The sequence below is a fragment of the Lagopus muta genome, chromosome 1 (assembly GCF_023343835.1).
Source record: "Lagopus muta isolate bLagMut1 chromosome 1, bLagMut1 primary, whole genome shotgun sequence".
Classification (NCBI taxonomy): Eukaryota; Metazoa; Chordata; class Aves; order Galliformes; family Phasianidae; genus Lagopus; species Lagopus muta.
Window position 1 is genome coordinate 143981062 of NC_064433.1, and position 21410 is coordinate 144002471.

Here is a 21410-nt window from a genome sequence, read left to right on the forward strand (position 1 = left end):
TGAGAGTTTAAGGTCATTCATAGTTTTGCTTTAATGCTAAAGATGTGATTAGGCTCATATTAAATTCCTACAGTAGTATATGACTTTTGGTGTGTTTCTGTGTACACAAATCTGCAGCAACAGGTTTTTGTTTACAGAAACATCTTAAACTAAATATCACATTATTTTGCAATTTCAGAGCTCACTGCATGATTTGGACAGCTTAGTGCTGAGCAGATGAATGTTCACCAAAAAAGCTAAAATGGAAGTATCCAAAACTACTCTGCAGGGGCGTTGTCAAATGGATGCTTAATATTAACCTACGCATTTTTAATGCAAGGCATGAAGCAGGGAGGTGTTTCTGAAGAACAAAATGACCGGTGGCACAACCCCCAAGCTAAACATCTAAAAGAGTGCAACCTCAGCAGAAAAAAGGCCGCTGGTTCTTGGTGCTGAATGGCTTTAGTCTTTCTGAGAAGACAGAAAAAAAAAACCAAAAAACAAACAACAAAGCAATGTGCTTTTGACACAGAGCATAAAGCAGGCTGGTGAAGGTGAGGAGGCAGGAAGACTGGTACCACACACACACATATTTGATACTAAGTCAAATATGCTTCCTATATTCCTGCTTACAGCTGTCCCAGCAGCAGTGTAACTATGAATGACCTTACGGAAGAACAACCCTGGAAAATACACACAGTTCCTAGGCTAGCGGCCATAAAAATGGTAACGAACAGCAATGAGAGGAGAGAAAAGATCTGTTGTTCTTGAGATCATTCACCAAACAGGAAGGAGAGGTGACGAAGCAATCAAACTGATGGAAAACACGTGAGGTGCAAAAATCTGGAAATGAGCCATGCTAAGTGAAGCCCCACACTTGTCATTATGGGAGCAAGTGGTTAAGAAAGCAGAGAGGTTATATAAAACAATTAAGTTTTATATATATTCCAGCAGCAAAACTTGTCTTAAAATTTAACTTTTATAGCACACTCACAAATACACACACACACACATTTGAAAATTATACCAGTTCAGAAAATATCACATCATCCTTTTAAATCCCTTAGATAATGTCATGTGTTGTTCCTCAGGGCTGGGTGACGTGACAGGCCTCACACCTACCGGATCCAACCTTCTCTGGGACTTCCCAGGAAATGTGGGACTATCGGAGGAACCATCTTTAACAAAACTCGCGTTACATCCACTCATATAGAGCGGTTCTCCCTTTCTAGCCCTCTTCCATATCCCATTCATCTCTAACATCCTCTTTAGGTGCTGATGGCATTCACAAAGCAGGAGGTTCAGCACCTTGAGAAAGACCTTCCACCGTGGGCATTCACCTGTGTTATCCTCCTCTCTTTTCTTCTTTTTTGTGCACTTGCTTTGGATTTGCCAACAATCTGGCTTTTAGGGCTTAGTTCCAAGAGCCACCCTCTCTACCATCTGAAATTTATAAGACAAAACTGCAACCATAACCACCAGTTGGAAAGAGGGATGGACAATAAATGGTACAAAGAATGAACTACTTCAAGAAACGTGATTACTCCAAAGTCTGGAAAATTCCAAGTGCTGTTTCACTGGAAAAGGTTTAAGCTGCTCTTATTTTCTAAAGTTAATTTAAAGTCTATGGCAGTTGCTTACAGCAGCGATAAGCCCCAAAAGGGAGTGCTTAAGAGAAGGAATAATGCAAATCATAGTGCAAATTGTTAGGATTATGACACACAATAAATTCGTGGAGATTTCTGTATACTGGTAAGCACAGGGTGGTCTTCCATTCACATCCATATATGCAATCTCACTGTTTTTTCAGACACTCCCATAAATGTCGGAGTGTTTTCTGACACAGATATTCTAGTGCAAGAATGTGCTAAAAATACAGCATTCTATAACTTGCTATTATCAACATAGGGGCAGGCTCCAAGGTTGTTACTCAGGCCTTATAGCAAAATCACATGAAGTCAATGCCATCTGTGTTTATTTTTATCTTTAAAGACATATGGGGATGCTGATAGATCGGGCAATTCTTGCATGTTGTGTCTCATCCCCCGCTATAACCAGCATTATTTCTACAAACAAAAATAACATAGCTGAAATGTCAAGTGTGTTTGCAAACAAGAAGTTTTAAAGGATTCTGGATGTTCACCCTTGATAATGTTCTGATACCAGAACGTGCCACTTGTCAGTCACAGACCAAAACACTTCACTCCTTAGAGAGGAAGTTCACCAGCAGAAAGTTTGGAGTGAGGGTGTCTGATGTAATTTAAAGGATCCTGGCGTTACTGTCTGTGCAAATACCATGTGCTCCTTCTTTCATTGTGTTAGAAAGGAGTCCCAGCACCAGCACTGTGGCACAGCTCGAGCTCTGGATGACTGGATCTCCCAGGCTTCTGTGCAGACACACAGAGCACATCCCCTAACCTTCAGCTCACCTGGATGGCTCAGCCCCAGCTCTTAGCTGCAAATGCTAGGAAAAGCACTGGTTGTGTGCCAGAAGGAAAGACACAAAAACTAATCTGATGCCTATAAGCTCCTTTCGTGTCAAGGTGGGGATCAATTTATTTTGGGGATGCTTCTGTGCAGGTATAAGCAGAAGGCTCATGTTGACGCATTGTTGCAGAGCAGCAACAGAGAGGCCATGAATGGACACCCCTGGCATCTTCAAAGCCGTACACCTTTCCCAGACTTTTCCTAGCAGTGTTTTGCCCTCTCATTCCCTAGGAAAGCTCCAGCAGGTAAAGTCAAAATACAGCCAATTCAATGTAGGAAAAAAGGGCAAACTGTGGGTGATAATGGAGGCTATGAAAATGACAAGCAGTCTAATGGCGTGTTGAAGTTTCAGCCTGACCCCTTGCACTTTGCAGAAAGAATTAAATCAGCATGGAAATATCTGTGCAGGCCTCATCTCAAGCAGGGCAGGGAGCGTAACCCTTTGGTAAGCACAACTGCTTAATTCAGAGGCTACTTAGAGCAAAGAGGGTTCGGTGTGGGTGTGACATACCTGTCGGGATGAACGCCGCATGTTGCTGCAACTGAGCATTGGCAAGAGCCTGTTGATAGTGCAAGACACTGGGATTGAAAACGGCACTGGCACCATTGCTTTTTTCAAGTGCTTGTCTCTTTGGTAAAGGGTGAAGAACACCGGGAGGAAAGGCCTGTGAATAAGAGAGTTAGTTAAAAGGCAGTAATTTTTAAGGCGTTGTCTGCAACATATACAAAAATACAAAAACTTATTATTTTTAAAGCGGCTAAAGATGCCTCGCCATGCATATTAACTCAAAGCACAGCAATGTAAAATGAGTGGAATTTTGTTATTGATAGCAAAAGCATGGTACTATTAACCTAAAACTGTAGCAGCACAACTACTGAAAAGAAAGGCCTTTAAAGCAACGAAAATGGCATTTCCTTTAAAGAGGTTTTCAGATATCATAGGGAGAAAAAACCACTTGTGTTTCATTGCCAAGTATGGGTTGTTTTTTTTTTTTAATTGAAATACTGTTTCCTATTATTATACAGATTAATGGATTATGTCAAGCGTTTTCAATTACAAAAGCAGTTTTATCTCAATTCGACTTTTCATGAGAAGGTATTTAAAAATGAAACCGTGTTAGGAACCAAACTAAATTGTCTGCATTTATTACGTATGAGAATGAGATGGATAAATACGGTACTGAGTTTCCGGTAAATTAAGAGTATGTGAAATCATTTCCGGTTGATGTTTAAAAAGAAAGCAATACAAATTTCATTAGTTGCTTCTCCGAAAAGCTACATGCAAAGCAAAAGGTGAAAGGTCAAAGTACCAGGTCTACAGTTGCTTCGAGAGGTCGCTTCATTGCTTTGGCAGTCGACTGAGTCTTTTAATAACAGGCAGCGAGCACATGATGGCAGTGGGCCAATGGGATTCAAGCGAATTAACATACAGGTAAACAGCAAGCAGAGGTGCATCATGGGAACGGCATTGCATTGTGGATAGGTGAGAAGGAAAAAAATATTCTGAATGCAATATACAACATACAAAACACTAGGCATGCACAACAACAAAAATGTCTTCTAAAGAAATGAATATTACATTTCGAATTAGTACTGAAGCAAAAATGCATCTACTATACCTTAGTTAAAAGCATATAAGAGAGTAAAATATAGATGTTTGAAATTCAGGAAAGTTGAGTAAAACAGCAGCTTGCAGACACTATTAAGCATTTTATCAACACTTCACAGAGATGCGGAAAGTTTTAAGGATACTCCTACAAGAATTTCTGATAAGTTAGCCAAACCAAATTCCCAAGTGCACAATTAAATTTGGAATGCTGCACATCCAAATACAAAGCACTATGAAAGTTGTAATGCATCACAAACGTTCCGAATATTTGTGCTTGCAAGGAGAGGGGCTTAGACTACAGAAGTGCGTAATCCAACAGATTTGGGGTTCCAAATGAGAGAGGTTCTCCTTTCCCTTTAAGCACTGGAACAGGCTCCCCAGGGAGGTGGCTGAGTCACCATCCCCGAATGTGTTTAAAACTGTTTGGATGTGGTGCTCAGGGACATGATGTAGCAGAGGGTTGTTAGAGTTAGGGTACTATGGTTGGGTTGTGGTTGGACTCAATGATCTTTAAGGTCTTTTCCAACCTGAGCAATTCCATGATTCTATGATTCTATTCCCAGTGCACAATAAATAATTTGTCCCATTACACTAACTTATCATTAATTCCTTATAGTTTTCCCTAAAGGTGGGTCATTTTTGTAATTTTTTTCCCTTGCGACTTACCACATTACATTGAGAGGAAAAAAACACAACAGCCTTTCAGAATTTGAAACACGTTTTCTAAATTTCACTACACCTTATGGTACCATCTTTGGGAGCAGGGAGTAAAAATACTGCTCCTAGCAGTATTAAACATTGAAATATGACTTATAATACTGGTTTAGCATTATAAAAATTTTTTAAAGAAAATATGTAGGCATAGTACATAGACATAGATATTGTTGTATATTTTCACTGTAAGACTAAACCTGTGATTGATATGATGATATTCTTTAAAAAAAAAATTGCATATTTCTTTCAAATTTTGCACTGTAAATTATTCTTACAAACCTTTAGACAGCAAGGATGATTTAGTCATAAATCAGAATTTTCCCCTTTTTTTCAAAGCATTTGCTGATATTTAACTTTTTTTCAGGATATGCAGACAATGTCTCTCTTGACATCAGTATGTGGAAATAGGGAACAAAAGTCTAAAAAGGAGGACAAGGCACAAAATGCCTACAAACACCTTATAGTCGTGGTATTAGCTAACAGCAACAGGGTATCTTGCAGGACAGCCTTTGCTGTCCTTGTTCCCATTCCTGTTGCAGCTACATTGCATGAGGCTTCCCAGCATCCTCCCCATCTATCCTGCAGCACACTTCTGGATTATCTTCCCTGACATACAGTATCTGCTCATCTGTCTGGGTCAAGACTCAGCTATAACAAGAAACACCTGGTGCAGTGTGAGGACGTGGATAGCCTTCCTGCACTCACACAGAGTGCTGCACAGCTGACGTGTGGTACCTTGGCTAAGCTAACAGAACCTCAGACCCTCTGCATCCACTACTGATGGAAGTCTACACATAGGTTAAGTGTTACAACTGAATTCAGTATGATACGATAAAGAAGCCGATAAATTCAAACCAACATCAATAGAGTAAAGCATTTCGGTTAATTACCTCTAAAATCCAGTACCTGTATTATTTGTCCTCACTTGTTATCTCTGTGTTGACTGCCTTTCTCCACCTCCTCTCTATGGTCTTCTGACCCTTACCTCCCTACTTGGAAGCGTTTGCTGACTTTCCTTTTGCCTTCTAGACAAAGTTTAACCCACAGCAACTAAATTGATCTGTTTCTGAGAAGTTATGGAGTCTCCATTCTTGGAGAAATTCAAAAGCCAACCAGGCACAATCCTGGGCTGTCTGCTCAAGCCCATCCAACCAGAACAGGGAGGTAGACTAGACAATCTCAACTATCAATTCATTTTAAAAAATAACATTTTAGTTTAGTTTAGTACATTCTTCTGTGACTTTCTATGTTTTCTGATGCAGTACATGAATATCTGGAGCTCCCTGAATACTATGACAAGTGTTTGTCTTCTAATGTACTTGGGATTTAAGCTATATGGTTTGTAGCCTTTTTCAGTGTTTCTCCCTTTTCTTTTTACTTCCAAGGATGAGGTCAGTTAGGGCATCTGAGTAAATGTTCCTGATCGTTAGTGTATGAAAATACAGGCAGGGCATTTTCTGGTCCCAGATGATAGTCTTCACTGACCTTCAGTGGCCCTATAAGGTCTAACTACAATGTCTACTACAATACAATGTCTACTACAATAAAGTCGACAACACTTGCCTAGAAAAAGCCCTCTGGGTCAAAGCAATGCAGACATTTCCCTCAGGAAGGAAGACCTCTTACAATTCAACCTGGCAACAACCTCTAAGTGAGCCTTACAGATAAGTGTTTGTGTTTCTGCTTTACTTTTGATCTCTAGATCCAACTGTGCATTCTTGTTCATTCTTGGGTAGCTTGCAGGTGTGCATCTTTTCTACCACTATTTTGTCATTGTCATTGTCATTCTGATGATTTTTCATTCACTTTACCTTATTCTTTCATATCTACATTGAATAAAAAATAATGGGATTGAAAATAATCTCTTCTGTTTGACAGCCTAAGTATTAAATGAAAGTACTTTCCATATTATTCTGTTAAAACTTACCTAGAATTATAGGTCCCTGACTTCTTCCCTTGCGACATTAGAATTTCAATTCTGTATTCCCAAGGATTCTTCATCTCACTTTGAGGCTAACACGGTTTATTTAAAATGTCAGGATATATGCCCCATCACTACTGAAGTGCAAAAAAACGCATTAAGATTTTTCTTCTGTTAGAGGTTTATTTAGTTGCATAACTTACCCTTTGTTCCTTGAAAAGTCTGCTCTTTGCTAATTTGCTAAATACAATAGCCTGGGGGAGTTATATACTGTACTGTATTGTGGTTCTGCTAGGCTCCTTACTCAAATAATAACTATATTGTCTATAACTATTGTATGCACTGCCCACAAGTCCACAAACTGCATCTGCTTAATTATTCATCCAGTGCCAGCAATGAGGACAACGATTCTTTGATTTTTCTGCCAGCAATTTTGTCTCCCAGGTCAAATCCTGCACGCTTGATTTCTTTAACTTCATCAATACCACTTATTTAAATTTAACAACTTTCCTGGTAGCAACCATAAGAGATAACCAGTATTGGTAAATGGATGGGCTGCCTTGTTCAAACAACTTTCAAATTTCTGAAAATAGAAATTCTGACTACACTTACTCTGCTTTTTCTTGATTATTCCCATTTTAGTTCATTACTTTTAAACCCTATTATGCTAAAAGAAAAAAAAATGGTAGCATAGAGATTGAATGAACTTGCCCTGTCAGTAGGAGATGAAAGAAAGGCTTATTAGTGTGAGACTTATCAGCCTTAGCCAAAATTCAAGAATATACAGTCAGCATTTCTTAGGCAGTGAGAAAAGCTAACTATCTCCAGAGAATAATTCTTCCTCCCCCTCAGACAGGCACCGGTGTAGTGGATCAGATAAACAGTGTAGATGAACATGCTAGGTTTTCTCCACTGCCCATAGAGTGAAACCAAGGTGGCTGGTTAGTTTCTATTTAACTCAAGGGCATCTAAAGCAGGGTGAACTGAATCTTAACACATTTCTCTTCTAATACTAAACTGAAGAAAACCCACCTCCTTTGCTTTTCTTCCTTTTCTTCCATATTTCCACATGCCTAACTGTTGTCAGAGAGCTAAACCAGCATATCGACCCCTATTTTCCAGGGGACACTGAACAGTTTTATTTCTGTTTGGAAATACTAGGGGCAAATTTAACACATAATCAAGGCAGAGAACAGAAGTGGTATAGAGTGTCATTTGCTTCACTGTCTTGGATAGAAATACAGCATTAAAATAAGAGAATAAAGAAAAAGAGTGCTTCCTCCCATCAAGCAATAGTAGTAATTTTAAAAATTCTTATCTTTAACCAAAAAAAAAAAAAAAAAAAAAAAAAAAGCAAAAGGGAAAATAAAGTATAAGCAAATAGCATTACATTGAAGCAAAATAGGCATCAAAGAGCTTCTGTCAAGAAAAGCAGCCATATATGCCAGCACTTACCATCACAGTCGCAGCTGCCGCAGCTGCCTGGGCTGCCACTGCAGCCTGGTTAGCTTGATGTTGCGCCGCTTTGATTTTGGCCTGCAAATGTGCAGGAGGGTGAAAATACTTGCATTTCTCCCTCATGCAACGACCTTTTATGTAATCCATACACACGGTTACGGTGTTGTCGTTTGTGTCAATCATTGTGCTGTCTGCCGGATGTGCAAAGCGGCAATCAGTCTCTCCACGTGCACAGTTTCCCCTCTGGAACTCCCTGCACACCTACATGCAAAACAACACTGGTTGCAACCCGAAAAGGCAGGGAGAGCCCATGCCTCCCAAGATGGATCTTCCCCCTCCCCCAGTTAGCTCAGCGAATCCAACTTAATGAACTCGCTACCTTCTGCTGGGAGAGGGAAAATGAATCTATTTTACCACTCCTTGGGTAGCTCTGTGGTATGGTGGCTAAATGGACATGAAACAGAAACATTTCAAAACGTCCTTCCCTTTTCATACTTAGAAAACAACTGGGAAGGATTCTTACTGAAGTAACTGCCCCTGCAAAACTAGTTGAGACTTACAATGCTCAGTCCCTCTCAACTGTATTCTAAGTTCTTGCAACTTCACCAGAAGGGAAGGTGCTCCTCTTGTTGATACAGAGAACTGTATAGAGTCTTAAAGCAAAATGGAGAGCCTCCAAAAAACAGTTTTAAAAAATGGACAGGATCAATAAACTGAATTTATTAAGGAGCAATGTGCTCTAGATATTGGGCTTTCGGGAAAGGGCGCTCATTTCTGTAAGCAGCATTTGGCCTTCTTATGTGCTTGGACCATAGATTCCACCAAGTGGTGAAATTGCTTTTGGGGCCATGTGGGGATCCACCAACTCCACAGAGGCTCTACACATAACTGGGGGCTTTCCTGCCCAGTCAGCTCTGAGGTGTGTGACATGCAGCTCCTTTACTGGAAGCTGAAGGCTGAAGGCCTGTAAAATTACCCTAATACTGATTAATTAAAATCAGGAGAGAATTAACACTGCAATAAAAATGTGCTTGTTAGATATTTCACCAAAGCATTCCTTTACAGGCATGTAAACCCGAGGGACATTTGAAGAGACAAGGAAAGATGAAACTTCATGCTGATTTCTATGTATTGAACTTGAGTAAACTACCTTCAAAATAAGTGTTTAATTACTACTGGCATTCTGTCTAATTATGATGCCTGTACTTTTAGCAACTATATTTTAAGCACAGTTTCTAAAATAAAGGAGTTTTTCCTCCAGGAGCTTTCCTACAGCGTATCAGAGAACTGCATTTCTAGTCATGGTTGTTTCTACAGTACCTCCAGCTTATCAGTCCTGAGGAGTTTCTGAGTTGCAGTAGAACCAGGGACTGAAACCGGTGGGCTTCCAGGAACAATGACGGGTGGCGTGGGCAGGATCTCAGTCGGGACTAAGCCAACTCCTGGTGTTACTGGCGTTAGGTAAGGAGCAAAGCTAATAGCCGTGTTCGTTCCTATTGTGGGACCCACTGGAAATGTGGGCTGCAAAATGAAAACACAGACCAAGATGAAAAAAATCTTAATCAAGTGCTTAGTAGATGTCTTTTGCATCTTCTCCCTGATGCCAATTTGTTTTCTTCAAATCAAAAACTTTCAAGCAGCTGGCAAAATACAGAGCATATTCTCTTCTTTTAATCATGTAACACATTCCAGCTGTATACTAGGAACCACACACTTTGTAGCTCTGCTATTGCAAAAGAGGCTGCCAATGCAAAGGGAATCCTGCTGCGAACCTGAATCTCTATGGAGGTCCAGCTTATACTGCAGATTTATTTACACATCTAAAGGTAGAAATAACATAGACTTTATTGCTTTTTCTCAATACCTGCATTCCTTTGGAGAACAGGCTATTTTTCAAAGTACCAGATTTCATAGGTGAAGCATTATTAACAATATTAAAGCCATATTTCTAATAAGACTATAACTAATGAGCTCTTTGGCTCAACTTCCATCTGTTTGCATGCTATATTTTGCCACCTCCTGCAATTATATGTTGCTATAACTCACACATCGGAAAGCCTCACCTTTCAGAATGTTTGTGTGCCCAGCTGTCACCAGTGGCAAGCAGAATAAATATTATAATCTCCAATGGACATAATATTTAGAAAAGGATTACTCGGGCTTAGGTTGAGTTCATCTTACAAAAAAGGTCGATTGAAAGAAATGATATGGTTTTAAAAATCTGTTTCATACCTTCCTAGAAAAAGTCAGTGAAGTCATGACCAGAAGAAAGAGCACTTGTGTGATGCTAAAATCGAGCCCTACCACAGTAGAATAGTGGTTTTGTTATTACCAGCTCCAGTGGGGATGGAAGCAGAACATAGCCATGGTCTGACCACGGTCATAACTGGAACTGGAAAGTGATTTAGTTTTGCAGGGCTGATGTTTACTCCAGAGTGAAGCTATAATTATAAATAACTATGATTATAAATGAAAAATTAAGACAAAACAGGACAATTCTGAGATTAGCTCTGTCACAAATTAAGTTCTTGAATAAGACAGCAGCAAGAAATGAACCCTGCAATAACAGAACACCGTAAAAAACCTTACTGAGATTTAAAAATGGTTAATGAAAAAGGAAATTCTTTCTCATTGAGGTGACTTGCATGGCCTGTGTTGGAGAAGAGAAGCTATCAAGAAACACTGTATGGAAAATCAATAAGAGAAGCCAAGAAGCTGTGTTTATTTTCAGTGGGTTTTTTGTTTGCTCCTCTCCCCCTTTTCCTTCTGTTCTTTTTTTTTAGGTGTTTAGAACTAATTACTAAATTATACTCAAGTTTGACTTAGTACCAGTAAGATGCTTAAGGCAGCACACTAGCCAGGATACCCAACTGTATGGAAACAGCATCTATGTAGGTTGCTCCAACTCTAATGCCTCCTATTTCTTTCCACGGCAGCAACAGCAGATACAAAGAGCATAATAACATTGTTTGATAGAGCAAATTCTCAGCTACAAAACACTCTTTTTCAACACAGTCACTACAACTAGCTGCGCATTTTCACCAGCAATGAACATGAGCCTTCATGCCATACTTGTCAAAACCTGCACCAGTGGAGGTGACCCACTGTTGCCTCTGCTGAAATGCATCACCCACCACCTCACTGTGCTCACATCCACTGATCGGTCTCTGGAAACATTCACAAAGCTCCAACAAAGTAAGTCAGTGAGCGTCATTTTTTTCCACATGGAGGAATTCACTGACATCCCTTTCCTTCATATGCACTTCCATGTCAGATGCCATTCTGTCAGGCTGTCTCTCTGCTGCCATCTGTCACATCACAACAAAATATAATGGGATACTGGGGGGAAGGTTTAAACTCTACTGCCATACCGCCCCAAACCATCTGCCTCAGACATCTTGGACCAACAGAATAAAACAGGAGGCATTACTTTTAAAGATGCCCTTGTGTTTGACCTGCAGAGTTACAAGTGAATAATGCTCTGGTTTTTTTTCAGACCAAAACTGCTCAATATCAAATACCACTGTCTATATGCCAAGTGTGAACTAAATTCTTTACAGCATAATAATGAAGATATATATGAAAAAACATTTCAACTATTTAGTGGACAACGTGTATCATGTTTAATATAAATGCCACCTTTGTATTCAGATACGATTTTAAGAATAAATCTACATGTCAAATGACTCGTATGGAGCTTTCTTCTACTTTTTATGCATTTGGTCAAGGCTGAGTCATCTTCATTTGGCAATTTATGTGAGACTGAAAAATAAAACTCCCCACTTTTATCACAGCCATCAGTACAGAAGGCATTATGTCAATGAAAATGTAAAGTTCAAGTGATGAAATGAGTGAGCAGAAAAAAGCATGATTTTGCCACTTCAATTTTCCATTATAATACAAGAAGTGGAATCATTTTATTATTTCATGAAAAAAAAAAAAATGGTGAAAATTTAAGCAGTATAAAATCAGGAAACAGCAAAACACATTCTGACAAAATACCCAGATACATCTTACATGCATGCTGAAAGCTGATAAACATGTACTGAGACTAAGGGACTCCTGACCCCCAGTTTTTGCACACACATCCCACCTTACAGCAGATACTTCAAGTGTAAAATCACTTTTGGAAAATTAATCTGGAGTGAGCTATGTGGCCAAATACAGATTCTTCATCTGAGATGTTTATAGTTATCCCCTTTGACAGTCCATGGAAAGACAACAGCAATTAGAAGAAACCGAACCATATAATCCGAATACCAATTTCTGAGACAAGCCAAGCAGATGGTAATTAAAAGTGCCTATTCCTTTTGATAAACTATAAGTGGACCTAGGAAGCCCAGTGTGGAAGATGATGCCAATGTTCCAGATGCCTCAAGTTAGGGGAATTAATCTCACTCCTGTGCCTTACATAGGTGTTTCAACTGAGAAAACATCATTAGCTACCAAATGTCTCTTTCAGACTACTTGCCTAGCTATGCTTTGCAAGTCTGGTACAACAAGGAGCTGAACTGCAAAGGCAGCCCAGAGCAACTGATCATTCTCATATATATCCCAAAGACACTGCTCATGTCTGCAAGACTCTGATTTTATGTCACCTTCTGGATTTCAAGTGTGTTAACGTAAGATAAAATGCTGAGTTTGCAAGTAGACACATCATCAACTCTCTGCCTGTGTTATTCTGAGACACTTCACATTTCAGGAGAGAAAGAAATCACTACCCAGAATAACATCACTTTTTTTTCCACAGGACTAAATATTGTTTGAAGCCACTCAAATTCACAGACTGCTGAGAGGGGAACTTTGTAGTCCTACTTAAATAACAAAGGAATTATTATGCAGCTTTTTGCCTCCAGAAGTAACATGGGTAAAACCCTCGTGAATCTAGACAAAACTTAACAAGAACTGAATGGGGAAAAAAAAGGAAGAAAGAGGGGGAAAAAAAAGCAAGTCTGGGATAAAAAAGAAATATCAAATCTCCAGCAACACTCTTTCATCTTTTACAATGCAAATATAGAAAAAGGCATTTCTAGCACCACAGTAGGGTTCCCTAAGTCAACAGATGAGGTTTATTTTTATTAAGACTACTTTAGAAACCTTTTGCACGTCAATATAGTCTTCTGCCTCAACATACTTACCAGCAACACCATCAGAGAAATATACTTACCACTGGCTGTAGTGGGGTTCCTGGAAACATGAACTGCATTTGCTGTGCAAGCATAGCTGCTGCAGTTTTTTGTTGGATTAAGTTGTTCCTGCCATTGATTTCCAGTTGAGTTTTTAAATGCGTTGGTGGGTGAAGGTACTTGCAGTTCTCCCTTGTACAACGACCCTGGAAAAAGAAGTCACACTAATTGGTCTATTGCTTTTGATGATAGCTTATCGCCTTGGGGCAAAATATTACACCATAAACTAAGCAAGAACTAATGAAATGCAGGGTGTTTCCTGGGAATGGTGTAGCGGGCTGGGAGGAGCTGACAGCCTTGAGTTCTGCCTCAGCTCACTACATCTGACTGACTGTTAGAGCTGTTAGCCATGAACCAAGGAGAAAGGCTTTGAAAACAGTTGATGGCACTTTCATTGTTAAGTACAAATCGCTGTGATACAATTAACAGTCTATTATCCAGGCTGCCTGAATTGCCTCTCTTGGATCTTGGCTACTGTATCACATTATCATTAATGTACCATGCTTTTCTAAATTACATCACAAATAACAACTTTAAATATTCCTTAAGAAAAATACAGCTTTTAAGCACGTTACATATAGAAAAACCAACCATGTGACAATTTTCTGCTTGTGTTCTCCTGGACGTTCATGCTGAACTATAGTTCCCTGCCTTCTTGCCTCCTGTTTTTATTACATCAAGTACAACTTTGAACTATTTCCAGCTAAGCATAAAGGAACAGAAGTTGGCACTTCTGGAGCAAGGGGCTGTAGATAGTTAGTACCAACCACAGACATACAGCAGGCAGCCACCCTTGAGATGGCTTGTGTTGGAGAAGATGGACATGGAGCACACCTCTACTGACCACATGCCAAAATGTAGGCAGAGCAGTGTAAGAAATGATACATTCTCCCCAGAAAAGGAAACAGAAAAGGAAACAATGGGGTGCATCAGGGAGGCAGGACATGCTAAGATCAGAGGCTCCTTGATGGCACAGCTCATAAACAGTCACAAAGTTTTAAGAGCTGTGAGCAGACGACCCAAAGCGTTAGTCAAACTGGATCTGACACACTCAACTTGTTGAAGACAAGTTTCCAAATGGAGATCTTTTTTTTTTTTTAAAGTGCTCCTTAAAACTTCTGTTCTCTGCTATGAATGTTTTAGAATTCTTAGCCAAAAGGAATACCCTCCTATAGCCACAGGAACATTTAGATCCCTGCAAGAGAACATTACACAGTACACACGTACTCTGACACTGCGTATGCACACATACTTTCCTACCAAACCACCAGTATGCTTTGGATGTCCCAGAACATCAGTATTAGGAGTTCAAGAAAGCTACGACTGCAGAATGCAGACAGCCAAGCCTCAGTGCCAAGGAACATCTCTTGGCACTGTTTTAATATGCTGATGTAGGTGAGGCCATTTTCAGCATGGTGTGCTCTTTCTTCTTACTTCTGCAGGTCACTAATTGTTGCTTTCAATCAAGCACACAAAAGGAAAGTTACTTTGTCCACAGGCTGAAGCAGAAATGGAACAGTCACAGTTTGCCTTGGACACAGAAAAAGGTGCTTCCATTCATGGGGAAATAAGGCCATTGCCTTTCTCATGTTAAACAGGAGCATGTTTAACGCGGGCAATGAGCATCTGCTTTTTTGTTGGCTGATGAGGATTTCCTGATTAAGGCATTTTTAAAGGAGACCTATTTAATTTTAATCTAATTTGTATGTAAATGGTTCATACGACAAATCTGAAAATGAAAACAGCAAAACAAAATCAAGTAACTCTATCTGATGGAAATACCTACCTATGCAAATGAAAGTGATCCTCAATTAAGGAGCATAAGTAACTCTCAACTAGAGTGGCTTTTGAAGTACCTCGGTTCTGAAAAGAGCCTAAAGCCAGCCCTCTGCTATTGCTTCCAAAAGCACATAGCTAGCTTATGCTGGCACTTCCAGTTCAGCAAAGCAGCCCACAGTGCAACAAAGGACTGGTTATTTCAGAAAACTTTCCAGAATAATCCAAACACATAAAAATGTGCTCTATTCTCTGAAGTTATCCATGTTTGTGCCTCATTTACTAGTTAGTGTTGTTTAGTTGGTTTTCTTTGAGCTCCTGGTTAGCAATGAACTTACTATAAAAGAGTTATGTGGTCCTGTCAGGCTGCTATAGAAAGCACTGTAAACAGATCGAGCCTTGTTAAAGTGAAATGACCCAAAATAAACCACAACTGAATGAGCACTGAAAATAGTGTGCAGATGAATCCAGTCCTAGCAACCCAAACCAAATGAATTCTGAGACCACCTTTCATTTGTTGGACTTTCAGTGGTTGGGGAAAAATGCTTACAAGCATTTTCATTTTTTTGCTGAGAAATGGTCCGTGTCTCTATGAGCTGCTGACGGCAATAGCAGAATTGGGCTGATTCCCAACAACTGATCAATTAATTAAAGAATAAAAATTCAAACTTGTGGCATCAATCAGATGTGACCCTGGGTTTTTTATTTACTGAAAAGGCAAAACCAAAGTCCAACGGAAATGATAGTAACACATCAACCAAACAGCAGAGAATGCTAAATTATTCAACGTGTTGGGTCTACAATAAAGGCCCGTTTGGATTCTTGAAGAAAAAACACTACAGTAGCAGGCTACCTCAAAACAAATACAGAGACAAAATTGATTGCTTTGGCTTTGGGATGCATTGGTATCAAGCCTCTGGAGCAAGGCTTGATTCACCACGGCTCTTAAAATCACAGTAGCAAAGGTGCTGCTCCAGACTTGGTGGTGCACAGCAGCACAACCTCTGTTCAAATAACAGGGAAGGCAGCAGGGAAAATAATTGCTTAATACAACTTCTAATTTACTCCCACATATGAGTCAGAGTCCTGACACAGGGTGCAGACAGACTGGCTTGAAACTTAGTCCCCAGAAACTCCTTCCGCCAATGAAATGAAGGTTATCAAAACGCACATCACAACCTGTTCACTTTCCACGTGATTTCTTTACCAAAACTCACTCTCAATGAGCTGTCTCCTTATCTGTAATTGAGAGTAAATTGAGAGTAATGATGAATGGAGACCAGATGAAGTTCCCAGCACTCGCCCTGGAAGCCTGGCACCTGCCTGTGACCTCCCGTTTCTCTTACTTTGTTCTCTACAGCTGGCCTAGCCTAAAGCATTGGGCCATATTTCAGGCAGATAATGGAAAATTTTAGCTGAAACACTGCTTTTTCTACTGCTGATTATCCAGACTGGGGACATGCTGTGGCTTGCACCTGGGGCGTGCCACAGGTTTCATTCCAGCAGGAGGTGGGAGGCAGAAGGAATGCGTGCAATGAGCTGGGAACTCAAATGATGCCCAGTACCCAGGTGCTACAACAAGGAGCCTTGTTTCCATGTGGGCAGTGCTCTTGTGAACTGCTGACTAGCCTGGCATCAAAACCACGTCCCTCTATGAACTATGTCACACCACTGAATTATGGTATAGATGAATAGATTTCCCTACTAAGAGCAGTAGGTAGGTTGCCTAAAACCAGTGGCACAAGACAGTTCAAAGACTGGAATGTTGAGCTGCTGGAGTGGGTCTATAGGAGACCCATGAAGACGATCAGAGGGCTGGAGCGCCTCCCCTATGAGGACAGGCTGAGAGAACTGGGGCTCTTCAGCCTGGAGGAGAAGGCTCAAAGGAGATCTTATAGCAGCCTTCCAGTACCTGAAGGGGGCTACAGGAAATCTGGGGAGGGACTTTTTAAAATGACATATAGAACAGGACAAAGGCAAATGGTTTTAAACTGGAAGAGGGTAGATTTAGACTAGATATTGGGAAGAAATAATTTACTGTGAGGGTGGTAAGACACTGGAACAGGTTGCCCAGAAAGACTGTGAATGCACCCTCCCTGGAAGCATTCAAGGCCAGGCTGGATGGGGCTTTGAGCAACCTGGTCTAGAGGGAGGTGTCCCTGCCATCATCCATGCATAATAATGAGTTAGTTTGTACTTATTAAAATTGCCCTTAATTTTCATAAAAATAAGATGTCTGAATTTTTTTATCAAACAAACAAACAGCAACAGTAAAATAATGTTTCTTTTATCTTTTTAAGCTGAGGATCAACTAATTCATCAACAAGAATTTCACTCATCTGCCAAAGGCTGCTTTTAAGGCAGGAGTCAGCAGTACATATTCTTAGTATGCTTATTGTAAAGGTCCAGTGCTAATTGGACCACCTAGTCCAACCCCTCTGCAACAAACAGGGACACCTACAGTTAGATTGCTCAGAGCCCCATCCAGCCTAACCTTGAATGTCTCCAGGGACAGGGCATCCACCACCTTTCCAAGCAATCTGTTCACATCTGGACACAGTACTCCAGGCGAGGCCTCACCAGCATGGAGTAGAGGGGCAGGATCACCTCATTTGCCCTGTTGACCACACTTCTTTTGATGCAGCCCAGGATATGGTTGACTTTCTGGGCTGCGAGAGCACATTGCTGGCTCATGTCCAGCTTGCCATTTCACCAGCACTCCCAAATCCTTTTTGGCAGGGCTGTTCTCCAGTCCTACATCCCCTAGCTTATACTGGTGGGGGTTGCTGCAACCCAAGTGCAAGACCTTGCACTTGGTTTTATTTTAACCTCATGAGATTCACCAGAGTTCACTGCCTGAATGATTTTGCATACAAATGCAAAGTTAGTGAAGGCAATCTATTGTCAATACTAGTGGGAACTAACAAGCGAGCCTCCCTTACCTCACACCACGATGTAATGCCCGAGTGAGACATCACGTTACATCCAGAAAATAGGTCATCTGATGAAGAGCAGGAAGAAAGAAGCCTGCTTCTTTGCTAAAGTCTGTCTTTCATTCCTATCCCCATTCCCTGAGGTACGCCCAGCTCCCAGATTCCTCCTGTACCCCATATCCCTCCTTCTCTCTTTCTTCTTCCCAGAGCACTCTCCCACCTCTCCTAACTATAAACCAGCAAACAAGTCACATAATAAATATAACTTGCTTGAGCTGTGCGTGTCCTCAACAGCCAGCCAAAATGTGCATGTGGTTGGCAGACCACACTCAGGAGTGGCTCAGTTCAGGCTGCAGCCTTTTCCTTAACTGGGCAGTAATTTGGATCTTTCTCTTCTACTCAGCACTGATTTTTGCATAAATAGTAGGATTTATTTCTTTTATTATCAAGTCATATGTCTTTGAGATGTCTACTTTCAGCAAAATTGTCTGAAATTGGCTAGAGTGTTTAAAGCCATTATGTTGCAAGATTGGTACTGATGAAAGTATGGATAGTGTAATTACACAAAATCTTCTACCTTAAGAAAACAAGTTATTACTAAAAGATGCAGACAAAATCATATGATCTCTCAGGATTAAATAAGCAATTTTAAGAAGAAAACAACATTTATGGCTTTTAAGACATGAATAGTTTTAGAAGATATTTGAGTAACTGGTTCTACAAAGGCAAAAAGATTTGCTGGTCTCCGGCCAGACACCCAGACAGCTCAACATTCTGCAGTCAGATAAACACCTGAGAAACCCCACCAAACATCAATGACAAACCTGATTCTACAATTACCTCTGCAACTGTAAGTATATATATATGTTTGTAATTCCGTGTCATAAAGCTTCAGCAAACTTTGCACATGCTTGTAAAGATCAGATCACATTCTAATAAACCATATGTATTTGGAACTGTGGGCATGCTAGTGAGCCAGATATCACCTGCTCCATATTGATATTAGATACCTGAAGATATTACATGCTGTTCAGAGCTTGGCTGAGTAAGAGCTATCAGCGCCTTCTGTCTGGGACAGTGGCAGCACACAGCAAGAATAGCCACAGAGACAGCAATGTCAGCAGTCGTGGAGGTACTGAAGACATAAATACTCCGGAAGAGTTTATATGACAGTTTGATCTTCTTTGGGATTCTTCCTCAGCAGCCCCTTCGCAAATTCTGGTTGGGAATGAGTGCGATCTCTCACAATTAATTTAACAATTTCACCATTGCATACATAAGGAAATTCTCAATTCCAACAAGCTTGGGCTCCGTAGGACTGACAAACAGACACAGTCAGTTGAAAGGCAATTAACTTTGAGACACTTAAGCTTGTGCTCCTCTCCTCTTCGCTCCAAAACATCCAGTTCAAATGCTATTTTTCAGATGCAGAAATACCAAAAAGGAAAAGCACAAGAAAGCAAACAGTGACTGTACATTCATTGAGCTATGCAGAGAAGGATGATTCCCCTTGTTCTACAGAACTTGCATTTACATATTCCTCCTATTTATTTTTGTACATGAGCGCTGAAATGCCAACAGCTAATTCAACACTCAAAATCAAGGCCAAACACTAGATTTCAATCAGGACTGGCATATAGCATTCCATGTTGGGATTCAATTCTCCTTTACAGGTCTATCTGCTTCCCAAGTTCTCTGATAAAGCAAAAAAGAAGAGACCTCAATAAAGTGCTTCTTTTTTATCTGCTGTGGATACTTAGCATCTCACACCATCTGTAAAACTATACATGACTGCAGAGTTAAGCACATATGCAAGGACTTAAGGGATTTAGTTAAGCCTTGAGAGAGACTAGTCATTGACTTTTAAAAATATATCTGATTTCTTTATTTCTTCCTTAATGCATATAAAGAAGCTTCAAAGGGTTTCTGAATTTTGCATAATTTCATATAAAGAGTATGTTGACTTGCAAACATGCATGCATATGAAAACAGGATTCCTGTAGCCTAACTAGAATTGTATCTCATTTTATTTAAAAAAAAAAAAAAAAAGGAGATTGGTGTAAGATCTTGTATCATGAAAAAGAGAACTGAACTATTTGAGAAAAAGAAAAAAGTAAAAAGAAAAGGGCCAAACAGTATTAGAAATATTAAGCTCTTAATGCAGAGTTCAAAGATCTGAAAATTCACTCCTTGCCAGCACACCTTAGGACAGGAACAAAGAACATCTCATATATTACACTTGAAATATTTCAGCTGTTGGATCTGTTTTTCTAAAAAAAAAAAAAGAAAAAACCCTCAAAATTTTGTAGAGAAATTAATTCATTATTTCTAAAGCTACCTCACAAGTCCACCCACCAAAGTTAGTGAGTGTGCATACATATTTATATGCACCTACACATTTCTGTTTTAAGCAAAAGTAGAAGCAAATTCACCTTCCTGCTTTAAAGTAGGAAAGGAAAATGAATGCAAAAAAATTCTCAGGTGACTTGAGATTGATTTGGTTTCCAGCAAGCTAAGAAAACCCATTAGCTACTCTTCGAATTATTTCAACTATTTGCTAGAAACTAGAAACTGGTAGAGTAAAAATGATCATTTTATTCATAATTTCAGAAAACAGGAGCTACCAGTAACATTACTTTATGCCTGTAACTGGCATTAAAAATACAAATAAAAAAAATAAAAAATTGAAGAAAAATGGAAGTCTTACAAAAAGATGGAATGTCTAAATGACGTGAGAGTCTTAACACTAAAGGCTTAATAGGAGATATTTATTTAAATGGAAAAAGACAAAATGTTCTATTGGAGAGCACATTTGCAATGCACAAAGAGCTCTGAGTCTCTCAAGATGCTCTTTCAACCAAATGTGGAGACGGATCGCTACAGAGAATGGTTTAATAATTTGCCTTGCAATATCAGGGGAAGCGTACTCGATATGAAATTGCTCGGATGTGTATGAAATTGCAAGTCATTTGACAAACATCCTTGAGATTAACAAATAAGACAAAGAAAATTCAAAGAAATAATAGTTTACACTAATACCTATTTATTTTATTTCTATGTTTACCGACTCAAACATTAATTGAGTATAATCAGGAAATAAAGTTTATTTCTTCTCTTCATTTCTCTTTTTTTTTCCCTTCATTTTCACACTGGCACTCAAAATCTAAACCAGTTATTTTTACCTCAGCTTCATGCTTGGCTACCAGCACTGATGAATATATCACAAACAACTGTGAACAACCCTTGAAATGCATCTTCACTCCAATGCACGTAGGCAATTTCCATGAAATAAAAGACAGCCAACGTGGAGCTAAGGGAAAACTCCCATGGAACTAACATAAAGGAAG

General features: G+C 39.8%; 1 protein-coding gene across 10 annotated transcripts in view; it reads right to left on the reverse strand.

The window, feature by feature from the left end:
* The window catches only part of MBNL2 (muscleblind like splicing regulator 2), a 105864-nt gene that overhangs the window by 17031 nt on the left and 67423 nt on the right, over positions 1–21410 (reverse strand). For 7 of the 10 annotated variants that reach the window (XM_048933215.1, XM_048933216.1, XM_048933211.1 and 4 more), the window contains 5 exons: positions 13336–13500; positions 9489–9689; positions 8166–8429; positions 3777–3830; positions 2978–3131 (listed from right to left, as the gene is read on the reverse strand). In XM_048933215.1, coding sequence (XP_048789172.1) covers positions 2978–3131; positions 3777–3830; positions 8166–8429; positions 9489–9689; positions 13336–13500 — 838 coding nt within the window. The remainder of the gene's footprint in view (positions 1–2977; positions 3132–3776; positions 3831–8165; positions 8430–9488; positions 9690–13335; positions 13501–21410) is intronic. The other 3 variants (XM_048933218.1, XM_048933219.1, XM_048933217.1) reach the window with 1 other exon arrangement.